This window comes from Muntiacus reevesi, chromosome 1 (genome assembly GCF_963930625.1).
Source record: "Muntiacus reevesi chromosome 1, mMunRee1.1, whole genome shotgun sequence".
NCBI lineage: Eukaryota > Metazoa > Chordata > Mammalia > Artiodactyla > Cervidae > Muntiacus > Muntiacus reevesi.
In genome coordinates, this window is record NC_089249.1 from 182424261 (window position 1) to 182451485 (window position 27225).

At 40.0% G+C, this 27225-nt stretch overlaps 1 protein-coding gene across 5 annotated transcripts; it reads left to right on the plus strand.

Moving 5' to 3' along the window:
- The first annotated feature begins 1876 nt into the window (after positions 1–1876).
- Positions 1877–26986, plus strand: LOC136155523 (zinc finger protein 354B-like). Of its 5 annotated transcripts, none has more exons than XM_065917328.1 (6): positions 1877–2053; positions 2600–2734; positions 3089–3176; positions 6247–6373; positions 7107–7202; positions 24670–26983. In XM_065917328.1, exons 2-6 carry the CDS (start codon positions 2670–2672, stop codon positions 26244–26246), a joined length of 1953 nt encoding a protein of 650 aa, XP_065773400.1. In that variant the 5' UTR covers positions 1877–2053; positions 2600–2669; the 3' UTR covers positions 26247–26983. The 5 variants fall into 5 exon arrangements, with proteins under 5 accessions (XP_065773400.1, XP_065773401.1, XP_065773403.1 ...); XM_065917329.1 differs by having other exon boundaries at positions 2658–2734; XM_065917331.1 differs by lacking the exon at positions 2600–2734.
- The last annotated feature ends 239 nt before the right edge of the window (positions 26987–27225 follow it).

The following is a 27225-nucleotide window of genomic DNA, read 5'->3' on the forward strand; positions in this document are numbered from 1 at the left end:
ACTATTATTCATTTGAGTTGAGCATAGCCAAGACAGTTGAACAGGAACTTACAGAAGCTACTATGGAAGATGGTATGGAGATTCCTTTTAAAACTAGGATTAAAACCACCATATGACGCAGCAATCCCATTCCTAGGCATATACCCTGAGGAAACCAAGGTTGAAAAAGACACATGTATCCCATTGCTCCTTGCAGCACTATTTACAATAGCTCAAACATGGAAGCAACCTAGATGCCCATCAACAGATGAATGGATAAAGAAGTAGTGGTACATATACACAATGGCATATTACTCAGCCATAAAAAGGAACGCATTTGAGTCAGTTCTGACGAGGTGGATGACCTTGAACCTATTATACACAGTGAAGTGAGTCAGAAAGAGAACGATAAATATATTCTAATGCACATATATGGAATCTAGAAAAATGGTTCTGAAGAATTTACTTACAGGGAAGCAGTGGAGAAACAAACACAGAGAATAGACTTATAGACATGGTGAGAGGGGAGGAGAGGGTATGGAAAGAGTAACATGGAAACTTATATTACCGTATGTAAAATAGATAGCCAACAAGAATTTGCTGTATGACTCAGGAAACTCAAATAGTGGCTCTGTATCAACCTAAGGGGTGGGGTGGGGAGGGAGATGGGAGGGAGGTTCAAAAGGGAGGGGATATACATATACTTATGACTGATTCATGCTGAGGTTTGACAGAAAACAACGAGGTTTTGTAAAGTAATTATCCTTCAATTAAAAAATAAATTTAAAAAAGAACTTATGGAAGGATACTTATTCTACCTTATCAAGATTGTTTCCTGCTGTATTAACAAATGGTGGTATTTGTGACCCTATTGCTTGCTGCAACCTGCCTCCATACCTGTTGCAGATTCTTCCTACCTTTCTTTTCTTTTGCTTTTCCCCATAATGTTTATTTTCTAAAATGCTGTATAATTTTGTTCATGACTTCTTCTCTGCTCAATCTCTCTGTTAGGGAAAGCACACTGACTGAAATCGCCCACCTTGGCCAGGCACCATAGTAACTATTTGCATGAGTTATTTCATGACAGGAGGAGGTGCTAGTAAAGAACAGGAACTAATAAGCCACCACCAACCAGAAGAGTTCGGGAAAGGTCAAAAGGAAACACCACATGTCCGATCATCTCCCAGAATCCTTTTCCCTGGTATCCATCTTGGCTGAACAACATGTGTACCACCAGGAAGGACTCTTGAGTCAGAATAATTGGCCAAAGATAACCTGGAAAGTAATCCCGCATCCCACTATAATGCCTGAGACTGTGAGCCATGTGGCAGAGCAGTTCTCCTGGGTTCCCTTACCCTACTGCTCTCTGGGGGGCTGAGAGATGGGGTCAGGGTACTTTTTCCAATAAAGTCTCTTGCTTTGTCAGCATGTGTGTCTCCTTGGACACAAGGAGTGTTAGACAAGAGCCCTCTTTTGGGCCCTGGAGGGGGTTTCCTTCCTCCAACACCTCCTTCCCCAACCCCTGACCCAGAAAAAAGTTCTCCAGAGCAATGATCTCTGTTTTGCTCATCAAGATAGGGCTTATCTCCAACAGGTGCTCAATATACTTGTTGAAAGACTTAAGAGAAAATAGGTTTGCTCTTGTCAGTTGTCTACTTGCCTTACTATCATTTACAAAGATGCAGAGCTACAGGATACTATCCTGGCAAAACGGTTTCCTCTCGGAAGAACCAGGAACCCACGACCCAGCGGCCCAGGAAGCACCAGCACTAGCTCAGAATACATCTGGGCATGGGACAGACTCAGCCCGGCCTCTCCTGGCAGACAGTTAGGAAGAACTACACTTCCCAGAATCCTTGGGTACTGGTGCGGACTACATTTCCCAGAGGGGATAGCGATAGCCCCTGAGGGTCCCGGACCTGCGTGGGTTTTGCCGCTGGCGTGAAAGGCCTCCCGGCGTGAGGTCGACCCAGGCAGCACCTCGGACAAGTCCCTACCTGAAGCAGCTGTCTGACCGTGGCAGTTCCGGAGCATACCACTTGCTGCCCGCGGAACCCCCGGAGGCCTGGGCGAGGTGAGCGGCGGAGGGTCTGCGGGATGCTGGAGGGAGGACCGGGCCTCGGGAGGATGCTGCGTTGGGGCGCGGGGCAGAGGCCCAAGAGGCCAGAGCGGGTTCTTCGTTGGTGCCGGCGGGCCGTGGGCGGGGCACCACCGCCTCTGTTTTCTTGGCGCCACCGCCTCCCACAGATGTGCCCTGAACGCCGCAAGTCGGGCACTTCCTCCCCATTCGCCGGGTTCTGCCACCCTGCTGCTTTCTCCCGACCTGTTCCCAGCGAGCTGCCTGCCCGGCTCCTGGGGCGTTCTAATTTGCTCCGGGCCGGTAGTGAATGTGAAGATTATTTCCTCCCCCTCACATCGCCACTGCCTTCCTCAGTGAAAGGCTTGTTTCGCGTGAGAAGTGAGTCACTGGTTTCCCCCAGTGGCAGAATCAGGACTGGAATCCCGGTCTTTGGTTGTCTGTGCCTCCTCCCTCAAGCCTGCTCCCCGCTTTAGGAGAACTGGTGTGTTCCCTTCCGGAAGCAGGTTTTCTAGAAAAATCTGGAAATTGTTTCCTTAACAGGAGGGGGAGGAGTTGGGTGGGAAGACTTGGATGGAGAAAAGTTGTCACGTGCATGCAGGGAGGTTAAAGCATGTGCTCTGGAGCCAGCTGTGGTTGGAATCCTGGTACCACCCTCCTTTGGCTGTGTGGACTGGGGTAAGTTGCTCCCACTCTGCCCTCAGTTTCCTGATCTATAAAATGGGGGGTGGGGGGGCTGTCAGTGCCAACTGTGCTCAATGATGCAGGTAGCGCCTGACACTTGGTGAGGCTCAAGGAGCTGCTACTGCTGCTGATAGAGTCCTAGGACCTTTTCCTCTGAATCAGGGAGAGAGTTGGGCCTGGAACAAGATGACCCAACCCTTTTCTCTGGTGCTGTCTATTCCGAGGTCCTGACTTCCTTCTCTGAGGGCACGTAGTATCATTCTCAGGGAATGTAAAGGTTTCAGAGCTGCTGATTCTGAGGGGTGGAGAGAGAGGGGCTTCCTCCTGGCTCCCTTTTTCTTCTCTCAGATCTGACTTCCAGAGACTTCACCCATCCTCAAGGGAAACTGCTCAGAAAGAGGATATGGCTGCTGAACAGAGGGAAACAAGGTCTCAGGTGAGTTCATTGCCCTCTCAAGTCTTACAAATATATTTGTTTTTTTATCTGCAAACTGGAGTTCTCCCCCTAATACCATCTTCCCCAGGATTTGGAGCCCATATCCTTTTCTCTTTGAAGAGCTGGCCCACAGAGGTGGATGGTGGATTCCATAGGGAATGTTCACTTCCAACCTTGCAGTCCATATCTAGTGTTTCTCTTTTGTTTTCCTGGTAGACACTTTTATTCGTTAATCTCAGCTCACCATGTGATTACTAATTAGACGGGTAAGATGCCACACGTCTTGTGTCACTTGAGGTCAGAACAAAGAAACGTGCACACTTGGCAGAGTTGCTTTCTGGCCTGGCCCCTTTGCTCATTCCTGTCCCTCTCCCTGCCCTTGGCCAGAACGCTTTTCTTTTTCTTTCCACCCCTGAGAATCCTCATGCTATCTTTCCCAGGTTTTTCCCAATCCATAGTTGTTTGGTTTTTTTCTCCCTTTTAACTTTCTGGATCATGTATCTCGCTTCTATCACTCTCTTGAAAGCTGATCTTGACCTACTATTTTGATCTTCATTCTGTGGAAATGATGGTGGGGCCCCCATCCAGGTTAACCATGTTAGAGAGAACATAAATGGAGAGGTCTCTTGACTTCAAGAGCAGGGAGAAGACTCCTCAGGAAGTCGCAGGGAGGATTTTGTGGGATATCAGTAGTGGAGAGTCAAGGTATACAGGGTATACAATTAGAAGTGGGGCTCTCAAGCCAGACAAGCAGGTTTGAACCCATATCTTCTGTTGCCATTTATAGGCCTTAGGTATCTGCATCTCTCTCTGCCTCAGTTTCCTCAGCTGTAGAATGAGAATAACAACCGTGCCTACCTCATAGGGTAGATGAGAGGATCACATGAAATTACAGCATGAAAAGTGTTTTAATCAGGGCTGGGCACCAGTTGTAGTAGCTGAACAGTATCATTCTAGTCCATGATACTATTATTGTTGGTAGATAGAAACTACTGTACAGTGTTTTTCAGACCCAGAAAACACTGTCAATTTTTACTTATTTTCGTCTAACAATAGTATTGATAGTTAATTTTGCTAGGGAATGTCCCAAGGGCTTTACCTTTGTCCTCACTGTCATAACAGTGCAGCAGTTATTACCCCATTTTACATATGAGGGAACTGAGGCTCAAAGAAGTCAAGTGACCCGAAATCAAACCCAGGTATGTCTGGCCTCTCAGTTTATGCTAGTTATTGTCCAGCCGTTCCTCTGGTGCATTTCTCAGAATGCAGAGTAGGCCCAGACCCTGTGTTACCGGAGCCTTTTGCTATGTGATGTTGCATGTCATTTGAAGCCACGAAATGTGGTGATTGCTCTTCTGAGGCAATGTCTAGGACCTGCCTCTGATTATTTGAGCTGCTTGGTTTTCACATTCCTTTCCAACAAAGTCAAGCTGCTCTCTTGCCCAGAATCTTCTCCGTCCCTAAATAACATTCCTCCCTAACCTCACCTGCTGCATGGACTTGTATGTAAAACTCAGTGATGGGATGTTTTAGGATCAGAGAGAGAATATACCAAGTGCTGTGTTAAAAAGAGACTAGTTATCATCCTGTCTCTGCCATTAATAAAGTATGTGACTTGGAATCCTAACTGCCCTGGATCTTGTGTTCCTCGTCTCTAAAATAAGGATTAATAGAAAATGATGTGTGGTCATATTCAGCTACACATTTTCTTTTATTGTTCAAATTCATGTACTTTTCTTGTCTGTTAGTTAGATTGTAAATTTTTTGACAGCAAAGATCATTTCTTGTATTCCTCACCAATATTAATTTAATACCTCATCTTACCATAAAAATGTTGCATAATTGTGGCAAAAAACTTTACATAGAATAAAATATGCACATATATATGTGTATATGTATATATGCTTGTATATGTACATATGTACATAGATGTGTGTGTGTGTATTTGTGTATATATTTTTTCCATATATGCAAAAAAAACCCCACCATCTGGAGATAACTGCTGTGAGCCATTTGTTATGTCTCTCTCAGCATCATTTTCTATGTACATATTTAATTTTTTTTTCAAAAATGGGAACAAACTATACATACTGATACATAACGTGCTTTTTGTACTTAACATTATCATGAATGTCTTTTTAAGTCAACATTGTTGACTTATACCATCAGTTTTAATGATTGCATACTGCTTTATATTGATGTGATAATAGGTAACATCTGAACCTTTAAGCTTGGTACAGTTTTAAGTACATTGTATGCAGTATTTCAATTATTTACTAATTATTTGGTAGATTTTGAGAGGCCTTTTACAGAGTGGTTAAGAATGGAGCCTTAGCCATGCACCTGAAATTGGAATCCCAGCACTACCACTGACCGGCTTTATGATTTTAGACAGATGTCTTCCCCTCTCTGTGAGTTCTCCTGTGTAAAATAAGGATACTAAGAGTAACTTCTTCGCAAGGTTGTCATGAAGATAAAATAAAAGATTTACACTAAAGGTTAATATAAAGCTGTAAGAATAGTACTTGGCCTGAAGAAAGCATTCAATAAATGATAGCTATTTTAATTGCCACTATTGTCCTCAGGCTTCAGAGAGCACACAGATAATGCCTTAAATTATTTAACCCAGCCTCTGTCAATGATTACTTAGGTTGTTTCCATTTCTTTGCTCTTACTAACACCATAATAAATGTCCTTGTGTGTGCATTTTTTTGCACGGTTCATTATCAAACAAATGCAGTAATTTGGAGGGTTAAAGAGTATAAACATTTTAAAGCTCTTAATATGTTTTATTGAATTGCCTTAAGAAAGATTATTCTAATGAAAATTACTACTAATGGCCTTAATACCTCCACAGATCTCTGTGGTTAACACAGGGCATGGTTCAGACTTCATGCTACTCAGTATATATTTGTCACAAATCAAGTGTTCATTAAACAAGTGACTTGAACCTTTCAGAATCTAGAATAAGATAAAAGCATTTCATGGTAGCCTGACTACTTCCCATTGCTGCTGCCTTCACCCTGTGTGATGGGTGGTCCTGGGTGAGCTAGGATACTTGTCTCTACAGGTGTCAGTGACGTTCGAAGATGTGGCTGTGCTCTTTACACGGGATGAGTGGAGAAAGCTGGCTCCTTCTCAGAGAAACTTGTACCAAGATGTGATGCTGGAGAACTATAGTAACCTTGTCTCATTGGGTAAGGAAATTTCCTCTGATCAGAAATTGGGATAACTCAGCACCCAATTCCCTGGATAAAAGCCATGGATCATCAAAATTTCAGCTGAATTTTGCCTTATCTCTGTACAAATTGGATCTCCAAAAATAAATCTGAAAATTTTTTCTTCCTCATAAGCATGGATGCCTCATGCCTCATGGATGGGACAGTCTACAGAACTGCACATTAGAAATTCGCTCATAGTTCAGGCCATTCCCACTATGATGTGTTCATGCTCATTTCTAAGCAGAGAGCATCCTTCAGCCCCATTATTTGACCCACCATTTGCCTTTCCCAGTTTTCTTTTCCAGCCAGATGAACACCATATAATCCATATTTTTAAAGGGAGCTAGATAGTGTTTTCTCATTTTAAACAAGCTGTTACATAATCCTTTCCATAGATACCTGTTTATAGATACTAGTCCAGACATCTCACATATTTCTTTTTCTAGAGAAAGCTAATGGTACCCTATTTCAGGGCTGCATGTTCATTGTGTTTCCCTCACATGTAACTAATTATTCCATTGGTAGGTTCTACAAGTCCCTTGCTTTTTCCCTAACCCACCCCTTTACATCATAGGGGCATAGCTTGAGCACCCCACAGAAGCTCTTTGTATCATCCTCTAAGTTTCTGCTCAGAACCAGTTACTTTGTGTCAAGACTGAGTTTGTTGTTGTTTTTATTTTTTTGTCTTTTTTATTTTTTCTGTGAGCAGGATTCCCATTTTCCAAACCTGAAGTGATCGCCCTGTTGCAGCAAGGAGAAGATCCCTGGAAGGTAGAGGAAGAAGGCCCTGAAGGTTCCTCTCTAGGTGAGTGAGTGGGGAATCTCTGCAAGCAGCAGTCTGGTAAACAAGTGGATGTGTGACTTGGAGATGTTGGTCAGTGAATTTTCTCCAGGTTCTCAGTCCTCAAGAAATGATGGAGAAGGAATGCTAAGGCCCCCAGTCACAAGCATCCTCTTTTTCTCTTACAATTACTTCACAGGAGAAATCTTTCAGGATCTTTTTTCTTATTCTTTCCTGTTTCAGAGGAGGACGACATTTTCATGTATTCATTCAGCAGATTTAGTGTATTTAAGGAACTGGGGCTGTTTCATTCTGACTAAAGGGCAGGGTTATCGGAAAGGAAAGAGATAAGAAAGGAAATAGATTGGAAAGCCGGGTGGGGGCCACACTATGGGTGCGTTGGCACAGTTTCTTGAAGATGAGAACTGTCTCTGGTTGACTGGAAATAATTTGAGAAGCTTTTGATAGTTTTATTTATTTGGGCCTCACTTGTTGGCTGGGCTGGGTCTTTGCTGCTGTGGGTTGCTGTCTGATTGCGGTGCTCGGGCTTCTCACTGCAGTGGCTTCTCTTGCTGTGGCTCCCGGGCTCTGGAGCACAGGCTCAGCAGTTGGGGCTCACGGGCCAAGTTGCTCCTTGGCCTGTGGGATCATCCTGGATCAGGGACTGAACCTGTGTCTCCTGCATTGGCAGGCTGGTTCTTTACCGCTGAGCCACCAGAGAAACCCCAATTCAAGAGTTTAAGCTGAAGAATTATATGGTCCTTGATATTTTGGAAAAGTTGGTCTGAGTCTGAGACACTTTAAACGTCCTGAGGCGGGTCGCTGTGTTGGCACACAGCACCACAGTTAGAAAGGAGTACTGGTGTGGCCTGTGAGAGACTAGAGCAAGTTACAGAGCATGATTATAGCATGTCACCATTTACATGTACAGAAATTTACATGGTGTTTGTCTACATGCATGCATGTGAAAGTAGCTCAGTCATGTCCAGCTGTTTGTGACCCCATGGGTATACAATCCATGGGATTCTCCAGGCCAGAATACTACCTACCCACGGATCGAACCCCGGTCTCCCACATTGCAGGATTTTTTATACCAGCTGAGCCACCAGGAAAGCCCCTGGTGTTATACATGTTTGTCTACATGCATACTATGTGCTTAAGTGCTTAAAAAAAGGTCAGGGGACACTAGTTACATGTGGATTGGGATCAAGAATGGGCATGATGAAAGGAGACTTATTTACATTTAATTTTATTAGAATTTTCACAAAATATATTCATGAAGTCCTTAATTATGTAATTTGAATTTAATAAGAATAGTCACTTTGAAAACATTGTTGGGCTTAGATTTGAATTGAGAAAAAAATAGAGGTGGGAACCTTCTAGAGATTATTGCATAATGTAGGCAAGACATTACCTGGAAGAAGGCGTGTGCAGTGGGTTCAGGAGGGAAGAGGAGGCCCCCTTTGTTAAGGGTATGTGATGAGTTCAGTGTGAGGTGGGTTTCACTTGAGATGTGAATGAAATGTGGGTAGAGGTCAGCAGTGGACAGTTATGGAAGGATTAGGGGGTTGGAACTCAGCAGGGAGGTCAGGGAGCTATCAGTGTGAAGGAAGCATTTGAAGCCTTGAGTTGAGCAGGTGAGGGAATGAAGGAGAGGCCAGAGTTCCAGGAAACCTCCATGTTCATGAGGTGGGTTAAGAAGGAAGATTCTGTGATTGAACCAGAGAAGTGGTCTCCAGAGGAGAGAAATGGCAGAGGCGGCTGTCATGAAAACTGGGGACTGACAGCTATTGAACTGGGGAGGCTCGGGCTCTGGGAGAACCAGGTCCAAACCCTCATCCACTGCTTCCCTGTCCCCTGATAAACGGCAGTGCAACCTTGGACAGAAGGACGCAGGTCCTGCCCTGGCAGAGCTCAGCTGAGGGGAAGACTAAGTGCACACAGGAGTGTGGAGTGACAGATTCTGGTGGGGATCTTGGGGGAAGAGCCACAGGAGGTGTGAGAATGTGGATCAGGAGCGGCAGTGTGGGGCAATGCTTCCCAAGGAAGGATCCTGGGATGTGAGAAGCGTTCAGAAGGGTGTGTGTGAGTCCAGAGAAAGGGAGCTGGTGTGTAAAGGTCGGAGCAGGGAGAAAGGGGGAGGGACCAGATCCCGCTGAGCCGGGGCCCTATCACGGGACCTGGCCTGTGCCTGAGAGCTGGTCACGGCCTCTGAGGAGTTGAAGTAGCCTGGCCCACAGGCTCAGGCTTATATCCTGCAAGGATCAGCTTGCAACCAGCCTGGAGCCACCTGGCATAGATGTGGTAGGACTTGTCAGGTTGTCGTCAGGTCTCAATGAGTCAGTGGACCCATCAAGATGTGGAATTGGGGGCCAGCAGATGGGCTATGAGACAGGCTGTCTCGATTGCTAAGATGCCCACACCTTTAGGAGAGTGCTTTCTTCCCCGTCCAGGTGAGATCTTTTGAGGTCGGAACCACACTCGTCTCTCTTTGTGACTGTCATTTGGGAGAAATATACTAATGTTGTGGGAACAGCTGAAGATGACCACAAAATAAACAGAGAACTCAGGCAGTAGGGAACCGGTAGAAAGTTAGGAGAGGCGTCAGTCCCACTGTCAGCTGTGGGCTGAGCCTGGCATGAAAGATCAGAGGAAGAGAAGGAGGAATTGTTACCCTTCCCTTCACCTTAGCAGCCTCTGATCCACGAGGAGCCCTTTCTGAGTTAAGCGTTAGTTGGATTGAATTGAATGAAAGTACAACTGTCCAGAGAGATTTTGGAGCCAGAAAATAAAGTCTGTCACTATTTCTATTGTTTCCCCATCTATTTGCCATGAAACGCTGGGACCAGATGCCATGATCTCAGTTTTTGATGTTGAGTTTTAAACCAACTTTTTCACTCTCCTCTATAACCTTCATCAAGAGGCTCTTTAGTTCCTCTTCACTTTCTGCCATAAGGGTGGTATCATCTGCATATCTGAGGTTATTGATATTTCTCCTGGCAACCTTGATTCCAGTTTGTGCTTCATCCAACCCAGCATTATGCATTATGTACTCTGCATATACGTTAAATAAGCAGGGTGACAGTATACAGCCTTGATATACTCCTTTCTCAATTTGAAACCAATCCATTGTTCCATGTCTGGTTCTAACTGTTGCTTCTTGACCTGCAAACAGGTTTCTCAGGAGGCAGGTCAGGTGGTCTGGTATTCCCATCTCTTGAAGAATTTTCCACAGTTTGTTGGGATCCACACAAAGGCTTTAGTATAGTCAATGAAACATGTTTCTCTGAAATTCTCTTGCTTTTTCTGTGATCCAGCAGATGTTGGCAATTTGATCTCTGGTTCCTCTGCCTCAGATAAGTTTATTTGCTTCATATTTTAGATTCCACATGCAAGTGATATAATGTGGTATTTGACTTTCTCTTTCTGACTTACTTGACTTAGTATGATAATCTCTAGGTCCATTCCTGTTGCTGCAAATGGCAGCACCAATTTATATTTCCACCAGCAGTATAGGAGGGTTCCCTTACTTCCACACCCTTTGCAGCATTCTTCCTTCTTTTTTAATCCCCTCATCATGTGTTACTTTCTCTCAGAGTCCTTACCACTGCAAAATAGTAAGTATTTGTTTATAATCTGTTCTTTCTTGGAATTATAAACTCCCTTATGCTGGGTTGTCTGTTTCATTTGTACCTATTTCCCCAGTACCTAAAATAGTGCCTGATCCAAATCAGTTTCCAGTTAATGAATGCATGAATGACTTGCTTAGCCTAGTGGTGATGGAGACAGAAAGAAGGAAACCAGTTTCAGAGATATTTAGGAGATAAATGCAGCAGGACGTAAAGATGGATTCAATATGGAAGATAAGGGATGGTGAGTTGTCAAGGTTGCCTGCTTGGCTTGTGACTTGTTTAGGGATGGACAATGATATCATTCACTGAGAGAGTGGTACTAGGAGATCAGATTTGGGGGACTGATACCAATTTGAGTTTTTACTTTAGAGGGAATTTTGCTTTTTAAAAAAAAAACTTTCATTTTAAAATAATTATAGATTCACATAAGAAGTATTGAAAGTTTTTGGCCAACCCAGTAGCACAGCGAGATCCCACTGGTCCTTCACCCAGTTCCAGAACTATAATAGAAGACTGCAAATAAGATATTGATACAGTAAAGATATGGAAGAATTCCTTCTGCCCCCATATGGATCCTACCTGTTACCCATTTTTAGACACACCCACTTTCCTCTGATTCCTTCTCCCTGTTTCTCACCTCCCCTTGTTCTTTCTCTTTTGTAACTCCTAGCCCATTTCTATATAATTGTCATTTCAAGAATGTCATTTAAATGATCATACAGTATGTTACATTTTAGGATTTTTCTTTGCACTCAGCATAATTCCCTGGGAAATATTTAAAGTAGTTTCTTGTATCAATATTTCATTCCTTTTGATTGCTGAATAGTTTTTTGTAAAGTACACATACACAGTTATATAACCATTCACTTGTTGAAGGACATAGATTGTCTCCAGTTTCTGACAATTAAAACAAACATGGCTAAAAACATTTGTGTACAGGTTTTTGTACAAAAGAAAATTTTCATGTCTCTGTGATAAATGTCCAGGAGTATAATTGCTGGGTCATGTTGTAGTTGCATGTTTAGGTTTTGAAAACACAAACAAATTGTTTTCCAGAGTGGCTGTACCAATTGATATTCTACCAGCAATGCAGCAGCATATGAATGATTCAGTTTCTACATATCCTTGCCAACATTTTGTGTTGTTGCTACTCTTACTTTAGCCATTCTGATAGGTATATACAGGGTTTCGCTGGTGGCTCAGATGGTAAAAAATCTGCCTGCAATGCAGGAGACCCAATTATACCTATAATTTAACTTGCATCTTCCTAAGTTCTAATGACATTGCACATATTTTTTGTGTGCTTTTTTGATATCTGTATATCTTCTTTGGTGAAATGTCTGTTTGTATCTTTTGTCCATTTTCCAATTGTATTATTTGGTTTTTTGCTGTTGAGATTTGAGAGTTTTTTTAATGCATTCTGGATCATAGTCATTTGATGGATATGTGCTTTGCAAATATTTTCTCCTAGTCTTTTAGTTTCCTTTCATCCTCTTAACTGTGTCTCTTGAAGAATGAAAGTTTTAATTTTGATGAGCTTCAGTTCATCAATGCTCTCTTTTATGAATTGTCCTTCCATTGTCAAGTCTAAGAACTCTTTACCTATCGTTAGATCTTATAGATTTTCTTCTGTGTTTTTTTCTAAAAGTTCTATAGTTTTACACTGAACATTTATATGATTGATTTAATTCTTTTGGGTTTATTTTTGTATTAGATGTAGGATCCAGTCAAGATTCATTATTTTTGCTAGTGGACAGTCAGTTGTCCCAGCATTATTTGTTGAATAAGCTATCTTCTTTCACTCAGTTCTTTTACACCTTTGTCTAAAAGCAGTTGAGCACATTTGTGACTTTTTTTCTAGATGTTCTCTGCTGTTCCACTGATCTGTGTGTCTTTCCCTCTACCTGCATCACAAAGTTTTGATTACTGTAGCTATGTATAGGCTTTAATATTGGGTAGGTTGATTATTCCTAGTTTATTCTTCCTTTCAGAAGTTGCGTTATGTATTCTAGTTTCTTTGCTTTTCCATGTAAATTTTAGAATAATTTTATTTATATCTACATGCAGAGATATTGTAGTAAACCAAGTAAATTTTGAGACAATTGAGGTCTTTACTAGGCTGAATCTTCCAATCTGTGAATATGGTTTATCTTACCATATATTTAGTTCTATTTTGTTTTTGGTTTTGGCCATGCCACATGATTTGAGAGATCTTAGTTCCCCACCCAGAGATTGAACCCTGGCCCTTGAGCCCTCAGCAGTGAACGTGCTGAGTCCTAACAACGGACCCACCACGGAATTCCCCATTTAGCTCTTATTTAATTTCTTTCATCAACGTTTCATAGTTTTCATAATACAAGTCTTATACATGTTTTGTTACATTTACACTTGTGTTTTTGAGTAATTATAAATGGTATTGTAAATATAAGTTCAGTGCCCGTATGTCCATAGTATGTAGATATAATACTGATTTTTATGTGTTTTTCTTTTTCCTGTGACCTTCCTAAACATCTTATAGTTTTAGAAAATGTTTTGTAGATTCTGAGGAATTTTCTTTGTACTGTTATCTACAAATAGGGATAGTTTTATTTCTTGCTTTCCAGTTTGTATACCTTTTATATCACTTTTTTACCATATTGTACTAAGTAGACTTTCAGTACTATACTGATTATAAGTGATGAGAATGACATGGTTGCCTTGATCCAGATCTTAGGTATAAAGCATTCAGTTCAGTTCAGTTCAGTTGCTCAGTCGTGTCCGACTCTTTGCGACCCCATGAATCGCAGCACACCAGGCCTCCCTGTCCATCACCAACTCCCGGAGTCTACTCAAACTCATGTCCATCAAGTCGGTGATGCCATCCAGCCATCTCATTCTCTGTCTCCCCCTTCTACTCCTGCCCCCAATCCCTTCCAACATCAGGGTCTTTTCTAATGAGTCAACTCTTCGCATGAGGTGGCCAAAGTATTGGAGTTTCAGCTTCAATAAAGTCAGCATCTCTTCCATCTCCTGCACTGACAGGCAGATTCTTTACCACTGAGCTACTGGGGAAGCCCAAGTGTTATGTTAGCTCTAGGTTGTTGTGGATGCTCTTTATCAGGTTAAGATGTTTTTCTGGGATGGCAAATGACCTTCACTTCACCACATTACAGATTACATTTATAACCTAATAATTAGAAAAGATTTAAGAGTCATACCAACCAAGGTAGGTGAACCTTGTTTTCTAGTTGAAAAAATTTATGAGTTCAGTTCAGTCGCTCAATCATGTCTGACTCTTTGCGACCCCATGGACTGTAGCACACCAGGCTTCCCTGTCCATAACCAACTCCCAGAGTCCACCCAAACCCATGTCCATTGAGTCAGTGATGCCATCCAATCATCTCATCCTCTGTCATCCCCTTCTCCTCCTGCCCTCAGTCTTTCCCAGCATCAAGGTTTTTTCAAATGAGTCAGCTCTTCGCATCAGGTGGCCCAAGTACTGGAGTTTCAGCTTCAACATCAGTCCCTCCAATGAACACCCAGGACTGATCTCCTTGAGGATGGACTGGTTGGATCTCCTTTCAGTCCAAGGGACTCTCAAGAGTCTTCTCCAACACCACAGTTCAAAAGCACCAATTCTTCAGAGCTCAGCTTTCTTCACAGTCCAACTCTCACATCCATACATGACCACTGGAAAAACCATAGCCTTGACTAGACAGACCCTTGTTGGCAAAGTAATGTCTCTTTTTAATATGCTGTCTAGGTTGATCATAACTTTCCTTCCAAGGTTAAGTGCCTTTTAATTTCATGGCTGTAGTCAGCATCTGCAGTGATTTTGGAGCCCCAAAAAATAAAGTCAGCCATTGTTTCCACTGTTTCCCATCTATTTGCCATGAAGTGATGGGACCAGATGCCTTGATCTTAGTTTTCTAAATATTGAGCTTTAAACCAACTTTTTCACTCTCCTCTTTCACTTTCATCAAGAGGCTCTCTAGCTCATCACTTTCTGCCATAAGGGTGGTGTCATCTGCATATCTGAGGTTATTGATATTTCTCCCAGCAATCTTGATTCATCCAGCCCAGCGTTTCTCATGATGTACTCTGCATATAAGTTAAATAAGCCGGGTGACAATATACAACCTTGACATACTCCTTTTCCTATTTGGAACCAGCCTCTTCCATGTCCAGTTCTTAACTGTTGCTTCCTGACCTGCATACAGGTTTCTCAAGAGGCAGGTCAGGTGGTCTGGTATTCCCATCTCTCAGAATTTTCCACAGTTTATTGTGATCCACATAGTTAAAGACTTTGACATAGGAAATTAAATGCTGCCTGTATATAAGATGCTACTAGTAAATAGTGTTAATTTCATTGGCTGTGAGATGTTTTGCTTTTTGTTGCTTTTTTTTTAATGCCCTTTGAGAAATGCGTTTGGAAATATTTTCAGATGAGATGATATGTTTGGGATTTGCTTTAGCCCATCTGATGGAGGAGGAGTGAAGCTTATATATGAAATGTTGGTGGTTTTTGAAGCATTGTGCAATTCTCTCTACTTTCATATATATTGAAATTTTTCCATAATAAAAAGTTTTTAAAATTGACATTGCCAAAACCATTGTCTAGACCAGCATTTCTTTTTTCAGTAAGACAGAGGGTGTTCACAAATGTGCAGTACTACATCCATGTATAATTATACTGTTATGTTTAATTCCCAGCATACTGATTTTAATTCTCTCAGTCCTCTGGTTCACAAGAAGTCTTGTGAAAGTGCCAATTAAAGTCACATTTTTGTTAAGATATAACTTTGAATCTGACTGATTATTGGATAAATCAGGGGAATGCTTTAGAAAATAAGGCCAAAAACCTATTTGGGGTTAAAAAAAAAAAAAGATAACTGATTCTGCCTTCAACCCTCATGCTTATCCCTTCATATAATATTGAGGAAAATTTTGTTAAATCTCCTGCCAACCCAGAAAAATCTCTCCAAAAGACGGAAAACACTGTCACTATTGAATAAGCATTAAACTAGACTGCATAGGTGACCTGCTGATGAAATCACAACAACAGAAAAAAAACCCACCCTTTTTTAATGTAGCTGAGAATTACATATTCTTGAGAATACATGTTCTTGAGGTTAATTGTCATTTGTCTTCATCCTGGTGACTCAGATGGTAAAGAATCTGCCTGTAATGTGGGAGACCTGGGCTTGATCCCTGGGTTAGGAAGATCCCTGGAGAAGGGAATGGCAACTCACTCCAGTAATTTTGCCTGGAAAATTCCATGAACAAAGGAGCCTGGCAGGCTACAGTCCATGGGTCACAAAGAGTCGACTTGACTGAGCGACTAACACTTTCACTTTCAAGGGGACTGACGACAACACAGCTATACATTCTTTTGTATTTACCCTAAATTCACCAGGCAGTTGGGCTATCTGTCCTAGTGATAAGAAAACTTCTAGTATCCTATGATGAGCAGATAGTGCCAGTTTGGAACTAGGCACTAGGCTAAACTTTAACTAGGACAGGAAGATAGTATCACTATTTTTCTTGATGTTTATATTTCAAAGAGATGGTTCCCAAGCTCTCAAGAATTTTTAGTGCTGGTTTGTAATGCTAACAGAGGCTTTACAAGTTTAAATACATATCAAAGGCATAAAGGAATGATTTACAAATAAAAGTTTTCTGAAAGAATATGCCAAGAAAAAGGGTGGGAAAGCATATATCTTTCCATTTTGACAAAAGGGAAGATTCAGTTTTTAAATTTCCACTAGCAAACTACTAATCCCCTAAAATCCTAGGAAACTGTAACTATTGCCTGAACATCTTTCCTGCCTATATCCTCCACTATCTGAGGATAGTTTGGATACTATTTAAAGCACACATTTGCTTCTGTTTCTATCTTTTGTTTTCCTTGTAGAAGTCATCACAATTTGCTGTGATTGCACATTGAATTAATTTGTTTCTCATGTCAAACTAGGCTCCTGGAGGAAACAAAACATTTCTTTTCATTACTGGATCCCTAGTGTCTTACAGAGCAGGAGTCCCGGTAGCAGGAGGTGAGTGGTAAGCTGCATGACAGGAGGTGAGCAGCAGGAGAGAGAGGGAAGTTTCATCTGTATTTATAACAGCTCCCCATCGCTCACATTTACCACCTGAGCTCTTAACTCCTATCAGATTAGCAGTGGCTTTAGATTCTCGTAATAGTATGAATGCTACTGTGAACTGTACGTGCGAGGGATCTAGTTTACTCACTCTTTATGAGAATCTAATGCTTGATCGGATGTGGAACCGAGGTGTTGATGCTTTTGCTGGGGGGGGGGGGGGTGCAAATTCAGATTATCCTTGGCAGAGAGGTTTGACTGCACAGAGACCATAATAAATCAATTGCTTGAAGACTGATATAAAAACCCTGTCAGTGAGTGGCAAGTGACAACTAAGATGTATCTGGTGGCAGGCTTTATAGTGGCAAGTGAATTGATGTACTTGAATTGTACAGCTGCATCTAGTGGCGGGCTTTAAATCAGAAACTTATACTTATTTTAGGCCATGCATGGCCTGTCCATTATTTTATCTATCACTTCTATCCACACCTCTTTCCCTCATTGCACACTTGTCTCAGTCACAGTTTTGATAAACCCACAAAGTAACCCTTGCCAAAATGAGTGAAAAACAAACATCACTGGAGAGCTTCTTTGAAAAGGGGGAAAGATACAATAATGAGACAGCAGAAGGCTCTAAGACTGCCAACAAAAATAAAGCTGCACTTAAAAGAAAATGGGGCTTCCTTGGTGATCCAGTGGTTAAGAATTCACCTTACAGTGCAGGGGACACTGGCTTGATCCCTGGTCCGGGATGATCCCACATGCTGCAGGGCAACTAAACCTTTGTACCACGACTTCTGAGCCTGTGCTCCAGGACCCAAGAGCTGCAACTGCTGAAGCCTTTGCATTACAGAGCCCATGCTCTGCAACAAGAGAAGTCTCTGCAACGAGAAGCCTGCAGTCTCCACAACTAGAGAAAGCCTGCACACAGCAGCAAAGACCCAGTTATATAGAATACCAGGAGTCCAACTTAAATTACAGGTTTATTGAAATAGGTGAGTCACATTCTCTAAGCCCACTTTGTATAATATGTGATGACTGGCTATCCAACAAAGTTTCGAAACCTTCGAAACTGCTTTACCACAGGAAGATCAAGCACCCTGCAATAAAATGCAAGACTGGAGTTTTTCAAAAGGAAAAACAAAAAGTGAATACGAAGAACAGAAGAAATTACTGAAGGCCACCACTTCATGAAATGTGTCTGCACTGAGAGCATCATTCTTAGGGCTAACTGCATTGCTAAAGGTAAGAAGTCCTTTACTATTGGTGAAGAGTTGATCCTGTCTGCTGCTAAAGTTCATTTGTCATGAACTTTTAGGAGAGGTCGCAGTTAAAAGGTGGCACGTGTTCCTCTCTCGGCTAGCCCTGTAACTAGACGAATGGATGAAACAGCAGAGGATGTTGAGGCACAATTGTTACAGAGGATTAATGAGTCACTGGTACGCAATCCAGGTTGATGAGTCTACCGATGTTGACAACAGGGCAACAGTGCTTGTTTTTATGCAATCTGTTTTTCAGGAGGATATGTTATGTGCACTTTGGTTGGCAACCAGCATCACAGCTGCAGAACTATTCAAGAATGATTTCATATCAGGAAAACAGAATTGGTCATTTTGTGTCTGTATATGCATGGACAGAGTGGCTGCCATGACTGAGCTTTTAACTCCTGTCAAATCAGTAGTGGCATGAGATTCTCATAATAGTGTGAGTGCTACTGTGAACTGTACATGCGAGGGATCTAGGTTGCTCATTCTTTATGAGAATCTAATGCTTGATCTGATGTGGAACTGAGGTGTTGATGCTATTGCTGGGAGGGGGTGGTGCAAATACAGATTATCCTTAGCAGAGCGGTTTGACTGCACAGAGACCATAATAATGGTCTTTAGACCATTTTTAGATGGTCAGAAAGCCACTAGATGGCTTTCTGGTTTCATTCAGTTCAGTTCAGTCGGCCAGTCGTGTCTACCTCTTTGCGACCCCATGGACTGCAGCACACCAGGTTTCCCTGTCCATCACCAACTCCTGGAGCTTGCTCAAACTCATGTTCATCGATTCAGTGATGCCATCCAACCATTCATCCTCTGTTGTCCCCTTCTCCTCCTGCCTTCAGTCTTTCCCAGTATCAGTGTCTTTTCCAGGGAGTCAGTTCTTCACATAAGGTGGCCAAAGCATTGGAGTTTCAGGTTCGGCATCAGTCCTTCCAATGAACATTCAAGACTGATTTCCTTTAGGACTGACTGGTTTGATCTCCTTGCAGTCCAAGGGACTCTCAAGAGTCTTCTCCAACACCACAGTCCAAAAGCATCAATTATTCAGCACTCAACTTTGTTTATAGTCCAACTCTCACATCCATACATGATTACTGGAAAATTCATAGCTTTGACTAGATGGACCTTTGTTGGCAAAGTAATATACTTGGGTCAAAGAGGTCACTTCTGAATGTGAGTCTACGCATTGTGTTATTCATAGAGAAATGCTGGCTAGCTGGAAAATATCTCCTTAACAACGTTTTGCAGAGTGTGATTAAAATTATCAACCACATTAAAGTACATACCTTTAACTCATGTCTGTTTGCACAGCTCTGTGAGATGGATGCAGAGCACATATGTCCTCTCTTATACACAGAAGTGAGATGCTTTCTAAAGGTAGATCACTGGCCAGACTGATCTGGCCAGTTTTTGAGTTATGAGAGACATTTCAGAGATTTTTTTTTTTTAGAAAAATGGTCACCACTAGCAGCATATTTCAGTGACACAGAATGGGTCACAAAATTTCCTTAATTGTGTGACATATTCAACCTGTTCAACAGACTCCATCTGTCTGTTTAGGGGAGAATGACAGTGTGTTTAGGTTGGCATGTAAAGTGGCTACATTCAAAGCCAAACTGGAATGATGGGGGTGGCAATTGAACATTTGAAATTTTTGACGTTTCAAGCATTAGCAGAGATTTTGAAAGAGACTGAGTCAGAGCTTTCTTTCTCCTAGCTGGTGCATGATCACCAGTGCAGTTCAGAAGGGTTCCAGTTTCTCCATATCCTTGCCAACATTTGTTTACTTTCCGTCTCTCTCTATATATAATTAAAACACACACACACATGTATGTTTGTTAGCCATAATAACAAATGTGAAATAGAGTATTGTGGTTTGGATTTTTATTTCCTAACGTGTTGAGCATCTTTTCATGTGCTTATTAGAGTCCACTGGTATACCTTCTATAGAGAAATGTCTGTTCAAGTCCTTTGCGCATTTTTTAATTAAATTGTTTTTTTCTTATTGTTGAGTTATAGGAATACTTAATATATTTTGGATATTAACCCTTTATCAGATACATAATCAGAAAATTTTTTCCTAGTCTTACCTTTATATTCTGCTGATGTCATCATTGATGTACAGAAGATTTTATTTGTTTATTTTGGCCACACTGCTCAGCTTGTGGAATCTTAGTTCCCCACCCAGGGATTGAACCCAGGCCCCAGTAGTGAGAGTGCCAAGTCCTAACCACTGGACTGCCAGGAATTCTCCCAGAAGCTTTTAATCTTGATGAAATACAATTATTTGTCTATTTTTTTCCTTTGTTTCCTATGTTTTTGGTATTCTATTCCAGAAATCAATGGTAAATCCTAAGTCATGAGGCTTTTGTCCTATATTTTCTTCTAAGAATTTTATAGTTTTAGGTCTTATATTTAAGTCATATATTCATTTTGAGTTAAATTTTGTTTATGGTGTTACACACATGAAAGGTCCAACTTCATTTTTTTTTTTTTTTTGCACGTGCATATCCAGTTTTCCCAGCACTATTTGTTGAAAAAACTATCTTTTCCCCATTGAATGGTCTTGGCACCCTTGTCGAAAATCACTTACCCTCATATGCGAAGGTTTGTTTTCAGACTTCCTATTCTGTTCCGTTGGTCTATATGTACCTTTATGCCAGTACCACAATGCTTCCATACTGTAACTTTGTATAAGTTTTGAAATTGGGAAGTATGAGTATTCCAACTTTGTTCCTCTTTTTCAAAATTATTTTGACTTTTCAGGGTCTCTTGAGATTTCATATAAATTTTAACATGAGTTTTTCTATTTCTGCCCCAAAATGGCATTGGAATTTTCATGGGGCTTGCATTTAATCTCTAGATCACTTTGGGTAGTATTGACATCTTATCAACATTAAATCTTATAATCTATAAATATTTGATGTTTTCCCATTTACCTTTGTCTTCTTTATACAGTGTTTGTAGTTTTCAGTGTACTAATCTTTTACTTCCTTTGAGTTAATTCCTAAGTATTTTATTCTTTTTGATGCTATAGTAAATAAAATCCTTTTCTCTATTTCCATTTTGACTTGTTAATTGTTAGAATATAAAAACACAACTGATTTTGTGTAGATTTTTTTATCCTGCCACTTTGCTGAGTTTGTGTATTCTATCAGTTCTTTTGTTGAATCTTTAGATTTTATGATATAAGATCATGTCATCTGTTGCAAACTATTATACAGAGTGGACAAACAACAAAGTCCTACTGTAAAACACAAGGAACTATGTTCAATATCCTGTGGTAAACCATAAGTAATGGAAAAGAATATGAAAAAAAAATGTGTATATTGGGTTGGCCAAAAAGGTAATTTGGGTTTCTCCATAAGATGTTACAGACACATTTGAACGAACTTTTTGGTCAACCCAATATATGTATGTGCTGTGCGCTTAGTTGCTGTTGTGTCCGACTCCATAACCCCATGGACTGTAGCCCGCCAGGCTCCTCTGACCATGGGGATTCTCCAGGCAAGAATACTGGAGTGGGTTGCCATGCCCTCCTCCAGGAGATCTTCCCAACCCAGGGATCGAACCTGGGTAACCCGCATTATAGGCAGATTCTTTATCATCTGATAACTGAATTACGGTGGTACAGCAGAAATTAACACACCATTATATGTCAGCTGTACTTCAATAAAATAAATTTTGAAAAAGACCATGTCATCTGTGACTAAGATCATTTTACTTACTCCTTTCCAGTTTAGATACTCTATTTTTCTTGCCTGATTGTTCTGGCTGGAAATTCCAATACTGGGTTGAAGTGGTAAAAGTGGGCATCCTTATCTTATTCCTGATCTGAGAGGAAAAGAGTACAGTCTTTTTCCGTTGAATATGATGTTAATTGTGGGTTCTTTAAGGATAGTGTTTATTGTGTTGGGGTAGTTTCCTTCTAGTCCCAGTTTTGTTCTTTAATGAAAAGGTGTTGAATTTTGAATTTTGTTAGGTGCATTTTTCTACATCACTTGAGATGACTGTGTGGTTTTGTGTCTTCATTCTGTTAATGTGATGTGTTGCTTTAGTTGGTTTTCATATGTTAAATCATTCTTGCCTGTCATTTGGCCATGGCATATAATCATTTTAATGTGCTGAATTCTCTTTTCTAGTACTTTATTGAGGATTTTAAGATCAATATATGTAACAAATATTGGTCTTTAGCTTTCTTTTCTTGTAGGGTTTTTGTCTGATTTTATTATCAGGGCAATGCTGGCTTCATAGAATAAGTTAGAAAGCATTGCTGCCTCTTTTGGTTTTTTGGAAGCATTTCAGAAGGAGTGGTGTTAGTCCTTTAATGTTTGGTAGGCAGTAAAGCCATCTGGTAAGAGCTGTTTTTTGTAATTATTATTTTTATTGGGAGGTGTTGATTACTGACTCAGTTGCTTTTCTAGATATATATCTGTTCAGATTTTCTACTTCATAATTCAGTTTGGGTAGGTTTTTTGTTTCTATGAATTTGTCCATATTTTCTAGGCTCTCCAGTTTTTTGCCATACAATTATCCATAGTTTTTCCTTATAATCCTTTTTATTTTAATCTGTGGTAATGTCACCACTCACATTTCTGATTTTAGTAATGTGTGTCTTTTCCCTTTTATTCTTAGTCTCACTAAAGGCTTATCAATTTTCTAGGTATTTTCAGATAACTGATTTTGGATTTGTTGATTTTTCTCTATTGTTTTTCTATTTTATGTGGCTAGGCTCTTACCTTTATTATGTCCTTCCTTCTGCTAGCTTTGGGTTGAGTTTGTTTTTTCTGGTTCCTTAAGTAGTAAATTATGTTTTTAAGTACTTCTTTAAATTTTCTTCCTAGCACTGTTTTCACTACACCCCATAAGTTTTAGTAAGTTGTGTTTTCATTTTCCTTCATGTATAAACATTTTCTAATTTCTCCCTGACATGGTATAAAGGGGGAAAATATTAACCTACTCTCTCCTCTTGCAAGAAATTAACAGAAAGTAAAAGAAAATTTAATTTTTACTTTATTATAGAAAAGTTTAAACATATATGAAAGTAGAGAAAATAATATAAGAAATTCCTGTGTGTCTATCACCCAGTTCCAACATTTATTAACTTACTGTCATTTTTATTTCATCCATACCATTGGTTCTCTACCAGGGGTGATTTTATCATTTCAGTGCTTCAGTGTCTTGAAATATTTTTGAGTGTTACAACTTGAGAGAGGATAGGAGTGGTGAAAAGAGTAGGTACTATTGCACAGGCCATCACTGAAAAACAAAGAATTATCCAGCATAAAATGTCAGCTGAAGTTGAGAAATCCTGCAAGAGTTAAAATATCTATCTATCTATCTATACACACACACACATATGCAATTTAATACCTATATATTTTTATAATATTTAATCATTTTATCCATGAATAGGAGAGATTTTGCTATTGGTTCAGGTATACTTTAATGACATTCAAGACTGTTTTAAATTTCTCTTCATATAAGTTTTTCATATTTCTTGTGAATTTATTTCCCTAAATTTTTTGTATAAATGAAGATTATTGATTTTAGTATGTTAATTTTATATCCTGCTGTGTCACTGATCAAGTTTTATCATTGATTCTCTGAGGTTTAATTTTAGATGTAGCATTAATAGCATCAGCAAATAAAAGTAGTTTAATTTTCTCTTTACTCATCCTATGCCTCTTTATACACAAAGCCAAAAGACTTTGCTTGTATACTTGTACTGGTTAATACATCTAGTACCATGTTGAATAGAATTGAAGGTAGTTGACATCCTTGCCTTGTTCTTGATCATGGTGGAAATGTCTGTAGAGTTTCATCATTAAATAAGATACTGACTTTAGGACTAAAGTGTATGTACTTTATCTTGTTGAGGAAGTATCCCTCAATTCCTGTTTTCTTGCATGTGTTTATTATTAATGGCGCTGAATTTTTTTAAGGCTTTTTCCTTGTCTCTAGATATACTCAGTTTTTTCCCTTAAATACATATTATGGTATACTATGGTAAGTGGTATAATAAGGGGAATAGATTGGTGGGGCTCAGAGTCAGGAAAGGGTGACAGACAAGCTAACACTGGAACTGAATCTGAAGGCTACAGAGAAGTTTGACATGTACGAAAAGTAGGGAAGATACTCAAGATTAGAAATAATTACAGAAATGAGAATGATGTCGTGGAGATAATTTATGAGCCTGTCATATGCTTTGGGTGCTAGACTGCATTTCCCAGTTCATACTTCTCCTCTGATCCCTTCTCTCCATTCTCCTGGTCATGCATATATGCTCACCTTCTTTAAATGAGGATCCCTTATTTTACTCACCCTAATACATCATCTCTCACTCATTATTGTTTTATATATACAGTGTTACTTTACTATTTTTTCCACTTCCTAATTTTTTTATCCAGAAACTGAGGCCTTATTTAGATATCATTAATATTTATTCCTTCTATACATTTAGTCTCAGCTAATCATGTGAATCATTGGCACTTCCTTTTTTTATTTTTTTCAGAATGTAACAGCAGTAAAACCACAAAGGCAACTCAAACTCAAGACTCATCATTTTCGGGGCTAATAAGGAAAACACTCAAAAAGGATGAACCATGGAATTTCATATCAGAAAACCCCTGCATATATGAAGACAGAATAAAGAAACAGAAGGACAAAAGTGAAAGTTTACAAATAATTTCAGTCACCCATACAAAAATCCTCACTGCAGAAAGAAGCCATAAAAATAATGACTTTGGCCAAAATTTCAGCCTGAAATCAGTGTTTGTTAAGCAACAGAGGAGTGCTAGAGAAAAAACACCCTCAAAATATGAAATACAAAGGAATAGCTTCAGGCAGGATTCAAATGTACTTAACCAGTCGAAAATAAAGACAGCAGAGAAACGCCATAAATGTAACATATGTGAAAAAGCCTTCATTCACAAGTCATCCCTTCGTAAACATCAGAAAAACCATTCTGGAGAGAAATTATTTCAATGTGATGAATGTTTGAAAGCCTTCAGCCAAAGTTCAGCTCTTATTCAACATCAAAGAACTCATACTGGAGAGAAACCCTATATATGTAAAGAGTGTGGGAAAGCCTTCAGCCATAGTGCATCCCTTTATAAACACGTAAAAATACATACTGTGGAAAAATCCTACAAATGTAAAGAATGTGGTAAATCCTTTGGCAGAAGGTCTGCCCTTTTTATACATCAAAAAATTCATGCTCAAGACAATCCCCACAAATATAACCCAGGAAGGAAGGCAGCCACTTGCAACCTTCCTGGATGTCAGAGAATTCATTCAAGAAAGAAGTCCTATTTATGTAACGAATGTGGCAACACCTTTAAGTCTAGTTCATCCCTTCGTTACCACCAGAGAATTCACACAGGAGAGAAACCTTTTAAATGTGGTGAATGTGGGAGAGCCTTCAGTCAGAGTGCATCTCTTATTCAACATGAAAGAATTCACACCGGAGAAAAGCCTTACAGATGTAATGAATGTGAAAAAGGTTTCACTTCTATTTCACGACTTAATAGGCATAGAATAATTCATACTGGAGAGAAATTGTATAATTGTAATGAGTGTGGTAAAGCCTTAAGTTCCCACTCAACACTCATTATTCATCAGCGAATTCATACTGGAGAGAAACCATGTAAATGTAAAGTGTGTGGGAAAGCCTTCAGACAAAGTTCTGCTCTCATTCAACATCAGAGAATGCACACTGGAGAAAGACCCTATAAATGTAATGAGTGTGGGAAAACATTCAGGTGTAATTCATCCCTTAGTAATCATCACAGGATTCACACAGGAGAGAAACCATATCGATGTCTGGAATGTGGGATATCTTTTGGGCAGAGTGCAGCTCTTCTTCAACATCAAAGGATTCATACAGGAGAAAAACCCTTTGTGTGTATTACCTGTGGGAAAACTTTTAGGCAGAGCTCATCACTTATTGCACATCAAAGAATTCATACTGGAGAGAAACCCTATGAATGTAATGCATGCGGGAAACTCTTCAGCCAGAGGTCTTCCCTTACGAACCATTATAAAATTCACATTGAAGAGGACCCCTTCAAAGTAGATTTGCATGTGTGAAACCCTTAAACCAAAGGTCATTAGAATAAAATTGATCCCACATATCTGTGGGTTCTACATCCAACTGGTTCAAATAACTGCAAACTTAAAATACTAAAAAAATAATTTTCAGAAATATCCAAAAACAAAATTTGAATTTGCCACACACTGGCAACTATTTTCATAAGCATTTGCACTGTATTAGGTATTTCAAGTAATTTACAGATGATTTAAAGTTTATGAGAGGATGTGCATAGGTTACATGCAAATTCTATGCCATTTTACATAAGGGACTTGATCATCTTCAGATTTTGGTATCTGTTGGGGGGAGGGAGTGTCCTGGAATCAGTCCACTACAGATAGTGTGGGACAACTGTATACACACTTGAGAATGACTTAGTAAATGTAATGAATACGATAAAACTTCAATTTTAATCTAGTCCTTATCAGTTATTTAATTTTAAGGAAAAGCTTTGACTGTGTAATAAATATGTGGAATACTTTAATACCTGTCAGTCACTTTTTAAAATATCCTGAGACAAATAAATCACAATTCAAAATACTGATTTTGGCCATTTGTAGGATAAATGTGAGGTTTTTCTGTCTCTTTATACAGTGTTATACACTATATGCAACATGTAAACAGAAAAAATCTGTGTGTAAAGGTGCTGAATTTCTCATTAGAAACTCACCAACTGCATAAGCTTAATACCATGTCTCTTACAACTAACATTTTAATAGCAAACAAAATCTTAAAATATATGCATTTTTAGAGCAAAGGACCAAATAATAGATAAAAATAAACTGCAAACTACCTCAGCCTCTGCAACTTACTTTTCCTAAATTGCTGTCAAACTTGGTGCATGGTTTTCATCAAAAGAGAGGCCAAAAAACCCACTCTCTGTTCAGTTCAGTTCAGTTCAGTTCAGTTGCTCAGTCATGTCTGACTCTTTGCAACCCCGTGAACTGCAGCACGCCAGGCCTCCCTGTCCATCACCAA